Consider the following 16748-nt stretch of genomic DNA (forward strand, 5'->3'; position numbering starts at 1 on the left):
TGGCATGGTTCAGGAGTCTTCTGGCAACTGTAGTCAGAGGGCAGCTGTACATTATTTAAAAAGTGGCCTGGGATGGAGTCATCAGTCAAACCATTTAACTGCATTCCCAAAAAAACAACCAACAGTGTTTGTTAGGCAATTCCTTCCCCAAAATAAAAATGTTAGTAATAAAAGCCATTTCCTGAACTGTAAATGAAGAGTACAGCTGGGCAGGAGTGAAGGGCTCAGTCTTGGCAAGCAGTGAGCACTCTCAGTCTCAGCTGATGTCCACATTGGCACCCCTGATCCTTGCTAAAAGTGTATGTGAGACTGAGCCCAACCAAAAAGCAACTTCTATTTTCATGATGGCTCCATGTAATTTAAAAGCAAAGTGGGGACTTGGGGATTTTTAAGCACTGCTTCCTACCAAGCTTTTACTGTGTTTATAGGGACACATTTTCCGATGTTTAAGCAGAAAGTAATAGAACAAAGACAAAGACAGCAAAACTTAACTCAGAACCTCTAACAGCCTTGATGCAGGAGCTTATTTCATGTGCAAGGAAATAACTGCAGTTTATACATTAGCTAAAATATGTTCCTACAGGAAAGTCAGATGTATTAAATTACCCTGCAATATCCAGGATGTTTTTACATGTAAGTATTTTCTCTTGTTTGTGAATGGTGGTATAAGGTCTTTGCAGGCAAAAGCACAGACCAGTAGCTGTCATCAGACCATTAGTATCAGCTGATCTTTTCTTTTTCCATGTATATACAGCATTAATGATGGGTACTGGCTAAACCTCCAAGTCCTGGCAAAAGACTCTATACTTTTGATCTGAGAAAAAAACTTCCAAAATGCATCCTTAAATAAGAAAATGTTGATATGCTGATATAGAGGTCACAAAGACCCTCTCCACTGATGGCAATGAGAAAGGTCCTTGAAAACAATTTTCTTCTTGCTTTCAACCATCTGGAAATTATGCACCTTTATCTAAGATGGTTATTCATGCTCCTTCTATAGTTAGTGGTGACAGATCAGCTGGTCCAAAAGGCAAACAACTTGCAGATAGCCTTTTAGGGTGAATAACTTGTCCTCCCAAGATATTTACCTCAGCATTGACTCTGTTAGTCCTAACTTTTCATCATATTACTCCCACAAAGTAAAGTGAAGCCCTACAGGTTGCCTGCAGCAGTCCTGTACCACAGTGCTGCTACAGTAAGAATATGTCTCTCCATGTTCTATTTCAAAATTATCATGCAGATTATTATGACACCAGACAATGTACATTGCAAATTTGCAATGTACATAGGCAACTAAATTCTGCCTTTGACCTCAGAAGTGCCACTCAAAAAAAATCAAGTAGGTTTTTATTAATTTAACATCACTAAACATATCAATAGTGAATTTAAAGGCACCTCCTTCTGCTCATCTGTAGTATATATTCCTCAAGATATAAAACCAAAGCCATGAAGACTTTTTGGATACCTGGTGTTTTCAGGTCTTAAAGCCCTACACATATAGAGAAGATACAGATACAAATCTTAATCCCATAATAAGCCTGTAGGTAGCACAGTATCTCTCAGCATAAGGGCCTTGCTACCCATGTTCTACAGGAGAAGCAATGGGGCTGGGTCCTGCAAGAGCTCTGTGTGCAGGCCAATGCAGTCAGACCCTGCAAGACCCCAGGTACTGAATGCTCAGGAACATCAGGCAGAAACAACTCAATGTCCTGTTTCATTCACAGTTCTGCAAACATTACAATTAGCATCTTTTTTGCATATATCCCAGCACAGAATCGTACTGAAAATTGTGAAACGGTACCCTGCATTTTAACAGGTCTCTATTTTCAGAGCTAGATAACTAAGCAAACTTAAAACTGCACAGGTTGTCTAAAAATAGGCTGTCCTGTTAGTAACACTTTTGTTTTCCAGAAACAGAATCACTGTGTCTCTGCACAGTGTACTCACTTTGCAAAATACAATCTAGTATTTTACAGAGATTAAAACACAAGTATTGCTAAAGTAGTGCTTACAGAACAATTATAATTCATCCAAAGTTTTACATTTACAATTGTAAAGAAAAATGTGTGCCTATAGTTTTTTCAGTAGGCAAAACATGACATGGAAGACCTTTTGAGCAAGAGGTTTAAAGTTGGTTGTAGATTCGGGGTTCTGTAACACCCCATAGATCCCCATCACACTGCTGGAGTCCTCCATGGGGAGAGTGAGTCTTTCCTGGGGTAGAGACCTTTTCCTTCTCCTCTACATAGAGTTCTCTGTAGCCACCATAATTGCTAAAGGCAACAAGTGGAGCTTTAGGGCATGGTTCCACATTTGCCTTCCTGGTACCCACCAAACACACTAAAAGAACCTTGTGTTTCAGAAAAACGATGCATTTGCTCTGTAGACAAATGAGTTATAACAATTTTCAGTGTGGTGGCTGACCTGTGACAGCTTGTGGTGAGCACCAGCATAGCTCCTGACAAACACAAAGAAATTCAGGGGTTATTGACATGTGGTTACATGTTACCTGTGGCAATGCACCTCAAACCTTTCTTCACAAATAGTTTATTAGTATGTGCAGCCCATCCAAAGTATTTTTGACATGACTTCTCAAATTCAGTACTGTTTTGCATGCTGGTATACAAGACTACACATGCAGACACTATTTGTATTTTAAAACATGGCAACCTTTAATTTTTTAGACATACTAACATATGCAAGGGAGTCTGAGATGTCTAATCCTCATGAAATGAAGAAGCTTGTTGCTCATGTTCATTCTGAAATTGTTGTCTTATGTTTCTGCTGTCAAGGATCCAAATGATATCCCCTGGTAGACATGCCAACACATAGAATACCTGAAGTATGTCTGTGTCATAATACCTTGTATCAAGTTGTCTCTCAGCAGAAATCACTGACATTGGTAGAGTGTTTGCAATTTATGCTAAGCATTTTCTAAAGAATGTAAAAGAAATAATGTTGCATAGGTGTTAGATGAATCATTTTCTGTTCTCCTAACTGTATCTGTTTGTTTTTAGCTTTCAATGTTAATTTATATAGTGACAGTATAATTGTTCCTGTGCTAAAAGGCAGCAGTTCCATTACTTCAATCATGTTTAACACCCACACCTACGTTCCTGTTCAGGATTCTGAGCAAGAAGAGGACAATTCGGAAGAACTTCAAGAAGAATGTTTCACAGAAAGCAATAGTGAAGTGTCTGAGGAGGCATATACTGAAGAGGATGATGAAGAAGAAGATGAAGAGGAAAATGAAGATGAGAGTGATGATGAGAATGAGGAAGAGCAAAATGCTGCAGCTGGCAGGCATTCTGACCACATCAGACACAAAAAGTGTAATGGTGCAAAGGACAATGAAAGCTTCCTCAATGGCCATGATGGAAAAGACAGTGATAATCGGAGCTCAAAAAGCAGTGCCATCCACCCTTGTGGAAATCCAACAGTTATTGAAGATGCTTTGGAAAAAGTTAGGAGCAACGACCCTGACACCACAGAGGTCAATCTGAACAACATTGAAAACATCACTTCACAGATGCTTATACAATTTTCTCAAGCCCTGAGGGACAACACAATGGTTAAGTCATTCAGCTTGGCTAACACCCATGCTGATGACAACGTGGCAATAGCTATTGCTGGTATGTTAAAGGTTAATCAGCATATAACTAGTCTAAATATTGAGTCAAATTTTATCACAGGCAAAGGCGTGCTGGCCATCATGAGAGCTTTGCAGCACAACAAGGTTCTAACAGAACTGCGCTTCCACAATCAAAGGCACATCATGGGCAGCCAGGTGGAAATGGACATAGTCAAACTGCTGAAAGAGAACACCACTCTGGTAAAGCTGGGCTACCACTTTGACCTTGCTGGCCCACGAATGAGCATGACAAGTATCCTGACAAGAAATATGGATAAACAAAGGCAAAAGCGTATGCAGGAGCAGCGGCAGCAAGAGTCAGGTTGTGACGGAGCTGTCAATCCAAAGACCAAAGTTCTGCAGAAGGGGACACCTCGGTCCTCACCCTACGTGTCGCCTAAAAGCTCACCATGGTCTTCCCCAAAGCTCCCTAAGAAAGCACTGCCAGTGAAATGTCAGCCTTCAGCACCTGCAGTCCCCCTCCTCCACTTCTTCCAGAGAAGAAGGCACCTACCAGGAATATAGCTGAAGTCATCAAACAGCAAGAAAGCTCAAAAAAAGCCTTACATAATGGACAGAAAAAGAAAAAAGGCAAAAAACCCAGAAAACATGAGAACAACATATTGAAAGAAATTAAAGATTCTTTAAAATCAATCTCAGACAGAAAATCAGAGGAAGGCTCACGACCCTCCACCCGGCCATCCACCCCACAAAGGTCTCTCCATGACAACCTCATGGAAGCAATTCGGGCAAGCAGCATAAAGCAATTAAGGCGGGTAAGTAAGAGATCCTAGGTCAGTAACTGATTGTGGTCCAAATATAGCACAAGCTCAGTTAATTTTAGTACACACATTTAGTTAAAAAAAAATCTCAGAAATGTGAGCATAATGAAGCACTTTGGAGGAGGCTTCCCTCTGATTGAGCTTTTCTCAGCACAGTGATTTCTGTCTGACTGTGATTTTGATAGAAAGTGGGGTACTTTCCCAGGCTCAGTCTTGTTATGGGAGATAATGTGTAGCACAGAGCTCTTGGCAGTGTATGTCTGCAGGAATTTCAGGTATTTTGCCATCTAGACTGTACAGCAAATGTAATGAATGCCCTTCCCTTCCCTGTTTCATAGGTGGAGGTACCAGAAGCCCTTCGGTGAAAGCCTGGATGGCAGAACAAGCAGAGCAGTGATCGAGGGGAGGCTGCTTGTCCTTTCACTGGTGATAACATAGACTGTCTAGAAAGCTGCTTCCAAAGTACACTCTTAGATTCAAGCCATTTCTCTTTTATTTCAAAGAAATAAACCTGCTAAATACAAAAGAATGCTTTAAGGATCCATTTGCATTGCAATCTGTAAATATGGAAATAATTTTCTTTTTTTATTTAATGAGATTTATATTGAGAAGTTGTTGCTTATTTAGATATTCTTGTTAATATCTGATTGCACATAACTGGACAAGTTCTTTACACTGAGATGTAATAGTTTACCAGCCTGTGGTTTCTTCTTTTTTTTTTTTTCCATGAATTTACAATAAATGTGGTTTGAAGCTTTCAAGCAGACACATAGTCCTGGATTTCTGTGAGTGAAAATCCACCAGATGCTTGCACCAAGTTCAGGAGCATTTGGGAAGTCTCCTGGGAAAGCACCTGAGCTCTTTCTCAGCTGCCCCTGAGCATGTGTGGAGGACAGTACCTGAGCCCATATGTTAGTGCAGTTTCATATTTGTATTGGAGGAAATGGTTTATAAGGCCGTTAAAACTAAGCTATGGGTTGTGTCAGGCCACCAGTATGGCCCACCAGGTCCTTAACCTTGGCCTAAGGAACTGGAAGATGAACAGAGCTGTAGATCACCTTGACTCAGAGGCTGATAGTTAATGTCAATATTTTAAGGATGCGGCAGAGTTATTCAAGTGAGATCCCTTCAGTACAAGTCCTGTCTGTAATCAGAACTAACCCCAGTGCAGACATCCAGTCAGACAGAGAAACTTGAAAAGCAGCTACCAACCAGGTGGAGAAAGGCTTTCCTATGGTATCAGTTGAACAACAAGCAGGGTGTGAACTGTCAATGTGATACAGTGGAAGCAGAGCCAATGTCACTTGGAGATGCACAACTGGAGATATCACATCACAGGCAATGGCACGAATAGCCCTTCCTCATGTAGCACTAGACATCTCCCTCTGTCAAATTAGTTATGGTTCTGGGTGCTTCAGCTAGTGTGAAGGCAGTGATAACATGAAGAAAACTGAGTAGTGGCCAAAATGTTGAAAGGCAAGAAGAGAGATATGTCCAGAAGCACTACTAAGTGTTAATTAGTTTACTCATTGCAACTATAAATAACAGAATTAGTATTTCTTTTCTGTAAAGCCACACCAAAGAGAATTACTTAGGGTTACCCAGCAGTGGAACTGAAAAAATATGGGTAAGCTTCTACCTAAAATATTAATGAGATAGATTTTCCCAGAAATAGGAACAAATTACTGGAGGAAAATTAAGCCTATATGGAGAAGAGGGTCTTTGAATGAATTGTCAGAAATGTTACTGCCATGGCAAGAAAACAGGAGGACACCTTTTTCTTTTCTATTTATTAACCAAAATGTACCAAAAGCAATTTATAACTGACTGAAACACATTGCAACAATTTTCTTCTTGCTCAGGATCACAACTACTCATGAGTATTTCTAGATGCAACATTACAATATGATTGGTCTTTAGCTGCCTTTATAATTGCATAGGCTCCCATAGCATAAAAATTGACCTATGGTCAATCTCCCGTGACCAAATGGAAGCTGGGGCTTGGGATCTTCTGAGGATGGAAGCAATGCTGGAATGCAGATCACATTCAGGAGCAGACCTGTGGTCTCAGACCTTGTACACAGAAGCTTGAGGAGGATGAGAAACATCCTGGATGTTTAATCAAATGGCAAAAGCAGCTAAGCAGCTGCAAGGGAAAATAAAAGGCAATGAGGGAACTCAGGGAAAGCATGATGGAAAGGATTTGGACAAAACAAGTAAACATTTTCAAAAAATAATACCATGCTTTTGAGAAAAGAAGTAGAGTGACAAGTGAGGAAACTGTATGAGAGGTGAAAAATGATATAGAAAAAGGAGATGCTAAAGAAGAAAATGAATACTGAAAAGTGTCAGATGAGAGAAGAGAAAAATGCGAAAGGAGAAAAAGCCTAGAAAAAAAGGAAGAGGGAAGAATTCATTTTTCAGGTTGGTAAGAGCAGCTGGAATTACCCTTTAGCAGAAGGAGAGGACGATGGGCACAGCTCCTATAAAGCTTTATCCAGAGCTCCCACGTGGCTGTTGAGTGTCCATGAGCCCTCTGGGGCGTGAGCCCTGCTCTGAGGTGTGAGCCCTGCTCTGTGAGCCCTGCTCTGAGGTGTGAGCCCTGCTCTGAGGTGTGAGCCCTGCTCTGTGAGCCCTGCTCTGAGGTGTGGTGCTGTATCCTGCTCTGAGGTGTGAGCCCTGCTCTGTGTGCCCTGTTCTGGGGTGCTGTATCCTGCTCTGAGGTGCTGGCCCCTGCTCTGAGGTGTGAGCCCTGCTCTGTGTGCCCTGTTCTGGGGTGCTGTGCAGCCACAGGAGCAGCAGCCACACGCGGCTATTGAAGCTCTGTGCCACACTCCCTCCCCAAGTGACAACTCCTGTGCCTTAGCCAAAGTCTAATCTGGGCCTTCTGCCTGCACACATTTCACAGCAGTTTCCCTTGGAGGCATTTCAAGGCATGGCTCCTATTTGCAGAGCCACAAGGCACCCCCAAACACCTTGTTAAGGTTTTGATGTCTCACTGAAAGGAAAGCCAGGCCCCTTCCCTCCGGGGTGTCAGCTCTGCTGCCGGGGGTGCTGAGGGAGCTCACAGATGTGTCCAAGGAGCAATCTCTCCTCTGTTCAAACAGGCAAGCAAGCACCCTCTGACAAAGCACCCCAACTCCTCTGGGAGCTACTCTGTTGCCTTTCTGGACAGTAATATGGTTTAGCAGGAGCCAAGAGATGCCAAGATGTGTTTCTGTCTTGGGAACAGGCACCCCTGGGGCCCAGTCCTGCCTGTAAGCTCAGTTCACTTATTTTTGCTCACAAGGAGACAACTGATCTCTGCTGGAGGGCTGGCTGCCTCTTGTTTGACCTGTAGGAAAGGTGTCCTGGAGTCAGCCCCTGCACATCCTGGGCTATGCTCCCATCAGAGTTGGACGCAGGAGCCCCAGGATGCAGATATGCTCCTCATTTGGACTCATGAGGCTCATGCAGTGGGTGGCCTTCCATTTGCTCTGAAAGACCAGTCAGAGAAACAAACACATCAAAATCCATCATCCACGTGTTCCATGTGTAACACAGCACAATTCACACTGTGAGGCAGCACCTCAGCTCCTGTACACCTCACTGCAGAAGGACACTGAGGGGCTGGAGCGTGTCCAGAGGAGGAGAGCAGAGCTGATGGAGAGTCTGGAGAGTGAGTCACAGCAGGAGTGTCTGAGGGAGTTGGGAGTGCTCAGCCTGGAGACAAGGGAGCCCTTGTTGCTCTCTGTAACTACCTGACAGAAGGCTGTAGCCAGGTGGGGGTTAGGCTCCTCTCCCAGACAGAAAGTGACAGAACAAGAGGAAATGCCCTCAAATTTTATCAGGGGAAGTTTAGACTGGATATTAAAAAAAATTCTTCAGCAGAATGGTGATCAAGTAATAGAATAGGCTGCCCAGGGAAGTGGTGGAAATGTCTCTGGAAGTGTTCACAAAATGTGTAGCTGTGGTTCTTAGAGTCATGGTTTAGAGGTGAATCTGGCAGTGCAGGATTAAGAGTTAGACTCAATGATCCTAGACTTTTTTCCCAACCTTATCGATTCTGTGCTTCTATAAAAGAGCTGAAAGAATCAGAAATACCAGGGCCTAACTGCTACCTGTAAATCCAGTATGTGGCCCTTTAGATCATGCATCACTACTCAGGGAAGTGGCTGAAATTATAGAAAGAAAAGGAGTTCATAAAAGAGCAAGAAATTTTATTTTCACATTTTCTGGAAGTTTTGTTGCTTCCTTCTGAGTCCCCTGTTGGTGTTCTGGACAGTGACCCACCTTGCTAGGGCTTGGATGAGCAGAGGGGATTCTTGCCCTGCAGAGGCGATTCCTTCCCACCAAACAGGGCAGGTGGCCATGGGGGCTCCTGCCAGGTGAAGCCTGTTATATATGTAATAGGTTAATTCATGCTCTAATGATAGAAATAGATATATATACAAAATTAGTAGAAATCAAACTGTATGTTAATGACTGCTCAGACCAGGGAAGGCATTTGTTTCACGTTCCAATGACAACATCAAGCCGTAAGCAAAGCCTGCAGCTTCCCGGACCAGCAATGCATATGAAGAGACTGGCCCATCAGAGATTTCCTGTGACACTATGCAAGAGAAAGATACTAGCTAGGCTTTCCCGGAACAGACGATCTGGAAAGAGCCCACGAGACCATGCACCTGGAAGACAGCACCCAGGAACGGACATTGCCTATTCCATGTGAATACATCTTTCTGCTTGGGTACTCAGACATTCGCCTGGGGTCGGACTTCTGTCTTTGTCTGCTTCTACACGTGTATAGATCCAACTTTACATGTAAAGAGACACAAAGAAATATGTGGTCATCTCTGCCTTAGGCAAAATAAACTGTATATAAGCTGGCTCTGGTGAGCACTCGGTGTGCACTTGGGGGAAAAGCTGTCGTTCTGTCAGCCCGAACCCAATGCACCCAGCTGCTGCTCCCGGGACTGAAGCTGACTTGGCTGTGGTGAGATTTTGAAATTTATATTTTTTGTTATTTGAGCTAATAAATTTTTTGTTGATTTTTTTGATAAATTGGCTACGGATTTAATCATTTATAACAGCCACATCCATTTCTGGAGGCCAAGTCTGTGCTGCACACAAGTGGGGAGCCAGAAGAGCTGGTGTGGGACAGCTCCTGCATGGTGTGGTGGGAGAATGGATGTCCTGAGAGGCTGTAAGGCAGAGGAGTGGGAAGCTGCAGCCAAGGCCTCTCCTTGCCCACATGGCAGAACAACAGTTATGGCTCTTGCAAAACACAGCAGAAGCTGTGAGTATTGCAGACTTCCATGCCACCACTCGTACATCAGTTCAGGGGAAGTAATGATTAAGGCAGAGCAGCTCCACACCCAAATTAGAGAGAGCTTCTCTGCAGGCTGTTTAGAGAGTGGCGTGAATGACCGCCATGAGTTTGCCAAGAAGAGGGTACTTGCAATGCCTGGATGTAAGAGGAGAGGTAGCTCCAAACACTATTTTCACAGGTGCAGGCCCAAGTGAAACAGCATCTGGAAGGGTGTGTACAATTTCAGTAACTAACAGCCAGGAAAAATTGTTTTGAATTGGAAGCGAGACAGAAAATGGCTGGGATAATTGGGGAACTGAAGAGGCTGTCCTGTGAGAGAGATGAGAACAGGTGGTGGGATCAATCTAGCCAAACAAAGGCTCAAAGGGATTTCAGCTCGTGTCTATAAATACTGCAATGTGGAAAGAGCTATGGGACATAGTTAGCAGTAGAAAAAAACCCCAGAAACTGTGCACGACTGCATTTGGATCAGAAATTAGAAGACATATCCAAACTCTTAGAACAAGAAGATGCTTGAAACAGCCTTCCCATTAAAAAAGAATGGGCAAATTCTTACTGTTAAAATAATGCAAGAAGCTTAAGAAAATAGTAGTATGGTTTGGTGTTTTCAGAAGCAGAAGCCTGAAACTGGTAACACAGAAGCTCTGCCATTATTAAATTAATGCTCTTAGATGTGATAACTCCACAGGATCTGCAACCTGGAATAGTACTGAAAGTTGTAAAAATCTCCTACAATTTGTAGTAAGATGCTCTATTTTCAAATCCATGCAAGTAGGATATTACTTAATACAAAGACTATCACATAGAAACCAAAGTCTTCTGCTAGATTATGGCTTAATACCATCCACACTTGATGCCAGCAGGAAAGTAATAATTTACTAGAGGGAGTAGAATTTTGTTCACATATTGATAAGCCCAGCACTGCATGTACACTCTCTGGTTATGACAGATCTGTTTGTCCAATGCTGCACTTATGACAGAATTAATTTTTAGATTCATTCCTCAAAAGTTATAAAACAAGTTTACTTTAACTTGCCTGTTCAGTTGACTTTGAATTTTAAGTTCTTAAATATGATAGTGATAATTGTGCCATACACACAAGGAGAAATACTGCACCAGGAAAAAATGCCTTGCTTAGAAAAAAACCTGCGGGCCTGTATCGCTGCTCTTCAGAATCACCTGGTGATTTGTGGTGGCCCCTTTTATATATGCAGCTTGAGATGTTTTTCTTTTCACACATGTGAAATATCTGTCTACTCACAGTGTTTCAAGTTGGGCGCTAAATGAATTTTCTGTGATTTTTGCAGTATTTTAGTAATTTTATTTTATCTGACAGTTCTCTTGCTGTGGGAAGTACAGAGGACTCACATTTAAGAGCTGTTATTCAGAAAACACCATTATCGAGGGACAGCATCTCAATATCCTACCTCTTGGTGGGACTTGAGCTTCCCAGTCCTTAGCCTCACCCTGAGCTGCCAAGACCTGGAGCCAGGAAGGAGGAGGATTAAGGACAGGGGATGCTGCCACAGCTTGGGTAGGCAAAGGGAAGGTGTGAATCTGGGCAGAGCAAGTGGGTGACTGGTGGGGATGGGGGAGCTCCCAGCATGGCCTGACCATCTGCCCCAGCTCCACGCTGCTCCCTGCCGTGCCAGGGCTGTCCTGCAAGGCAGAATGGACTGAAGGTCTGCCATGGGCTGCAGCCTGTGAAACTGGAAGGCAAAGGAGACAGCACAAAAGTTGAGGGCTTTCTTTCTGTGTAGGTAGTGGAAAAATGGGACAGCTGTCATTCACAGGCTGCAGGGTAGCTGGGGCGCTCAGATCCAGATGTAACTGTTCTGTGTCAAAAGGATAGATCAGTCCAAAAGAAAAATGGAGATATGAAAAAATTCTGTCATTGTGGAAAGCAAGGAGACAGTCTATCTGCCAAATGTATTTATTTCTACCTGTAACCTTTGACTACTTTCCTCTCCAAATAAATATTAATTTTATGAAGACTTTTTAATGGCAAAAATAAAGAGTTACTTTCTATGACACAGGGAAAGACGTTTTTCTTTTATTAAAATACAGTCACAGTAAAAATTCTTACTGAGTGTGTGGTAAGAGCCCAAATGCATATCTCAAAGCCAAGACTGAGGGTTATGTCCTGGGCTGTTTGTGTACTCTGGGGTATATTTTTTAATTTGTTATACCTCTCCTTTGCCTTGGAGAGATCAGTGCTGATCCATCTCACAGTAGTGATCTATCTCACAGTACTGCAAGGTTATGTTCACATAGACTGAAATGTGCTCCAAGATCCTCAGGCATCAAGTGCTGTTGGATTCATTATTGCTATATTTATTTTATTTTAATTTTTGCTAACAGAAATACTTTGGTGGAATATAAGTGAATATTTCTATATGGTGTATTTCTAATGGTGAGAGAAGCACAGCCCATGATCCAATGCAGGAAATTTTGTAAATGCAGATGAGGCATGCGATGAGGACAGGAGTCTCATAGCTGACCTGGCAGTGAAAGAATGCCTGTGAAAAGGAAGGCACGCCATTTCTGCCATTCCCTCATTTAAGAAACAAGCATCTAAGGAACTGATAGTCAGAAATGCTTCTGCACTCTGGGGAGGATAAATCTGGGATGATTCCCAGGAGTCCCTAGAAGACATTTCACCAGACTAACCAAGTATAGCCTCCACGTATGAAGGTTATTTTTCTTGCATGTATGCATAGCTGTATTTTTTAATTATCACATTCATCAAAGTTCTTGAGGGCTGCCAAAGAGCTACAGTTAAAGCAGTGAATTTTGCAGGCACCTGAAGGAAGTGTTTATGTGTACACAGTGCGGGGTCACCCCTGTTGCTTGGTCTCAGCTTACTGCTCTCTAAATCTGCGACCCATGCATGTGTTGCTGTGTTTCACAAACAAGTTGGAAGGCAGCAGTGCTCAGGTTTCATGTGCTCTTAATCACTTCTGCCAAATTCCAGCCCTTTGTTTTCCTCCTCACCAAGTGTGCCCAGACTGTGGCAGGTCAGTCTCAGCTGTGGAGGGTGGGCAGGAACAAGCAAACTCTGCCCATACTGTGGGTGGTGAGACAGGCACCAGCACCAGTCCAGGTTTGTGACTGCAGTACCCAGACAGATACTCCAGGGCAAATACTCCTGCCTTTCATCCCAGTTTAGCATGGGTTTGGGTGTGTTACAAGCCCTTGTTAGAAGATTTATGTCATCCTATGCCAGGATTATCTTCTGTCTAGCCACTCATGAGCTAAACTTTTCAGTCTCTGCTAAAGTGACTAAAATCAGTCTGAGATCCAATCACTCCAAACATCCCAATAGTTGGATTTTAGGTGCAACACCAGCTGGCGCAGCTCCAGGACAATTTTGCAGGTCTGGATGTGCACTGTAGAAAAAAAATCAACCAACAAAAAGGAAGACTGTTCCAGTTTGCTTCCATAGACCTCTCACTGCAGTTTCAGAGCTGTGTTGCTGGTGCAAAGGAGATGCTGGTAACCTCTAGCTAGGAACAGAGGGAGGACAGTATTGGGCAGCATGGATTTAGCTTGGATTTAATTTTTCTGGATCAGTACCCTAAGCTCTTAGTGACTCCAGAGCCACAGATGTTGATAGTTGACAGGCCAGCACAGCTGAGCAGCCTGAATAACCCCCCGTGCCACTGGCTCCCACTCTCGAATTCCCACTGCAAAGAATCCCACGGGTCACATGGAGAACTGAGCTCACAGCTGGGTGCCAGACAATCCTGAGCCCTAATCCTGCTCTGACAGCTCCCTGTTACAAGACATGGTGTTACCTCAAGGGCACTGAGCACGTTTTGTCAGCTTCCTGTCTGCAGAGCATAGAAACTCCTCCAGTCTGGCCTTTGCTCCAAGAAAACATCAAACATAATTAAACTGGCTCTTAAAAATACATAGTAGATGGGGCTCCTAGGCTCCCTAAACAATGTTATTTTTTAATTGTTTGACTACCTCAAGAGTGGCAATGAATGGCCTTATCTGTGAGTGAGTGAACAGCAATCAATACTACAACTTGCTGTGTCTCATTTGAATGCCTAATTAAATGCAGGGTGAGCAGACCTGTTCAATGCAGGGGGCACTAGGTCCTCAGACAGCCACCCTCAGGGCCCTCAGCTCCCTGCCCTGTCAGCCAGCTGTGATCCCCCTACAGACTGATCCTGAGGCCGTCACACTGATCCTGAAATGGTCATACTGATCCTGAAGCAGTCAGATTGATCCTGAGGCAATCAGCTTTCCCCCTGCAGCACCCTTCTTCTCAGCTTTATTCCTCACCAGAGGAGATATGGTGCTGAGTAACTGGGAATGTGTGGCCCCTATCCCATTTGTGGGAATGTGGGGTCCTTATCTCATTTGGGGAGCTGCATTACCCAAGACTGCTCTCCCATCACCTGGTCTGCCTGTGGATTGTCTGATACTGTCTCATCATTGCACTGACATTAGCAGTGCCACCTGGGATAAAGTGGCAATGGAGTGATGCAGAGGTTCTTTCATTAGAGATGGGTCAATTCATTGCTTCCAAGGTGGAATTTCTGGGTCTCCAGTGCTGCTGTTGCGGTGAGACTCACATGTGTTGTCATTATATTGCAAAGGTTTCATATTGTTGTCTCCTTAGTGCAAGAGTTTCGTACCTCCTTGATGTTTCTTCTAGGCAGCTCCTCTAAGCACTGACTCTTTCTTCTTCCCGTGGTAACCAACTGACTCCAGTTCCCCCTCAACCAACCAACCCACTCTTCTTCTCATTGGTTACAGCTGTGGCCTGTTCAAGTCAGGCCTGCTCCTAATCTTTATTAATTAACCCAGCTGCAACTCTTTAGGGGGTAAGATTACTTCCTATACTACCTTTATTTTCTTATATTCTATGCCCCTACACACATGCCTGAGGTGACTCAAAGCAAAGACCTGAACTTCACTGTCATATTTCAATGAATGCTTAAACACCTGCTATCCAAATCAGCTTCTTTCCAGATGATAAATATTTAACCCCTCCTCCAAAAGGAGCAGTGGTCTCAAAGGATTTTCAATTTGACTATAGCTTTGTTTATAGGATATTTTCTTCTTTGAAATTCGAGGTTAATGCATCTCTTGGGCAGACTCAGGGTCTCTCATTTGATTTGAAATTAAGAAGTCTGGAAAGTTCATTACTTCTGGGGCAAATGGTGAAACTGCTGAGTTCTTCAACAAGCCATGAGGTGGAAAACTGCAGAGCTGTTCAGTCCTCTTGCTGGGTCTGGGGGAGCTGCAATGATCTGTGAAAAGAAGATTCAAATGTGTTCACCTTGTTCCAGTATTTGTCAGCAAAAGATGCAGCCTCCTGTCCTGAAGTCATGGGAGGATTCCAGGGCCCTTCCTGGCATTTAAAAGCAAGCAGTGGGCTTGAGTAGTTATTTCTGACACAGAATCCCATACTTTAAAGCAGAACATCCGGTTTAGTTGAAACCAGCTGGAGATGACCTGAAGGCAAATCAGGAGTTGCATAATTACACTTAGCTTCTAAGTGAAATTAGGAATTTAGTCTGGAAATGCTGTTGAAGCTCTCGCTCTACTCTGATCTCCTGTCTCTTACACCAGTTATATTATAATCCTTCAAAATGCAAACACTGAGCTAACCAGTGCTGGCAGAATTTCCTTCACAGTATCTGTACAGCTGCTTTTGAGTGGGGCCCACACTGTGCTGCATTCAAATATATGAGGAAGAAAAGATGCTACACTAAGGACATCTACCTTGAAGCGAGTCCAGATGAGGCCATCAAGTTGATTAGAGGGATGGAGCACCTTTTCTATGTGAAAAAGCTAAGAGAAATGGGATTGTACAGCTTGGAAAAAAGGTGGCTTGGGGTGACCTAATTGCAGCCTTCTGAAGGGAACCTATAAGAAGGTTGGAGGGAACTTTTGTAGATCAGGTAGTGACAGAACAAGGGGAATGGCTTCAAACTAAAAGACAGCAGATTCAGATTAAGTATTAGGAATAAATTCTTTATTGTGAGGGTGGTGAAACACTGAACAGGTTGCTCAGTGGATTATTATTTGTGGACGCCCCATCCCTAGAAATGTTTAAGGCCAGGTTGGATGGACCTCTAAGAAACCTGGTCCAGTGCAAGGTGTCCCTGTCCATGCCAGGGGGCTGGAACTAAATGATCTTTAAGGACCCTTCCAGTTCAGGCTCTATGACTCCACGGTTTTATTTGCCTTTCCCCCAGGTGGTGTGTGAAGGATCACCTTGCTGTGGGGCAGAGGTGAGCACCATCCTGCCAGTGACCTGACTTCTCACTTGAGCTTTTTCACCAGCTTGGCCTCCATGCTGCATTGCACCAAATAAAGCTTGACTGTGGTCAGCTTTTCTTTTTTCTTTCCAAATCTCTTGCCATTCCTCCAATAAACACTTTTAAAATATGGAGGAATATCTCCATCCCCTCCATTTTCTTCTGCTGACCCTTCCCTTCATTGCAGTGCTTTGCATAGAAGAGGCTTGATTTCTTTTCCACATTTGCTTTCGGTCTGTTTAGTAACTCTCTCAGAGACAAAACCAGTGTGATTCAATGTTATCAGCTTGGGCTCAGGGGCTCTCATCAGTGTCAATCCTCACATCTATCTGCTGAAGTCCACATTTTTATGTCAAAAGACACCCTACAACTTTTTTTTTCTCCTCTTTAATCCTCATCTGGCATTGCTCAGGTAATGGGAGATGAAAGCACCTGAGGTAAGGAAAAGCCAAACCAAACCCATGAAGACAGTCTGAATCAAAGCTTCATCAAGCAGTTTTTTCCTTCCCACTGGCTCTGAACCAAAACAAAAATTAAGACATCTTGTCATCTTATGTCTCACTAGTGATGAAGAATATTCCCTCCTAGCAGATATCACACAATCCCTCAGATGACATCCCTCACTGTGTTTCAGGTAAAGGGTCGTATCATAGTGGATATCAAGCCCCTCAAGGTCTGAGCCCCTCAAAATTTGAATCAAATTGAAATTTTTTTGTTGTTAATCCATAGCTAGAGCTGGACATTTA

At 43.4% G+C, this 16748-nt stretch overlaps 1 protein-coding gene across 1 annotated transcript in view; it reads left to right on the forward strand.

Annotated features, from left to right (window-relative positions):
• The window catches only part of LMOD2 (leiomodin 2), a 6231-nt gene extending 1054 nt beyond the window's left edge, over positions 1–5177 (forward strand). The window contains 3 exon segments of the mRNA XM_031056917.1: positions 3125–4103; positions 4106–4407; positions 4752–5177. Of these exon segments, the coding sequence (XP_030912777.1) occupies positions 3125–4103; positions 4106–4407; positions 4752–4778 (1308 nt within the window). The 3' untranslated portion in view covers positions 4779–5177.
• Positions 5178–16748: the final 11571 nt, after the last annotated feature.

Source organism: Geospiza fortis, unplaced genomic scaffold (assembly GCF_000277835.1).
Source record: "Geospiza fortis unplaced genomic scaffold, GeoFor_1.0 scaffold195, whole genome shotgun sequence".
In the NCBI taxonomy this organism is placed as follows: Eukaryota; Metazoa; Chordata; class Aves; order Passeriformes; family Thraupidae; genus Geospiza; species Geospiza fortis.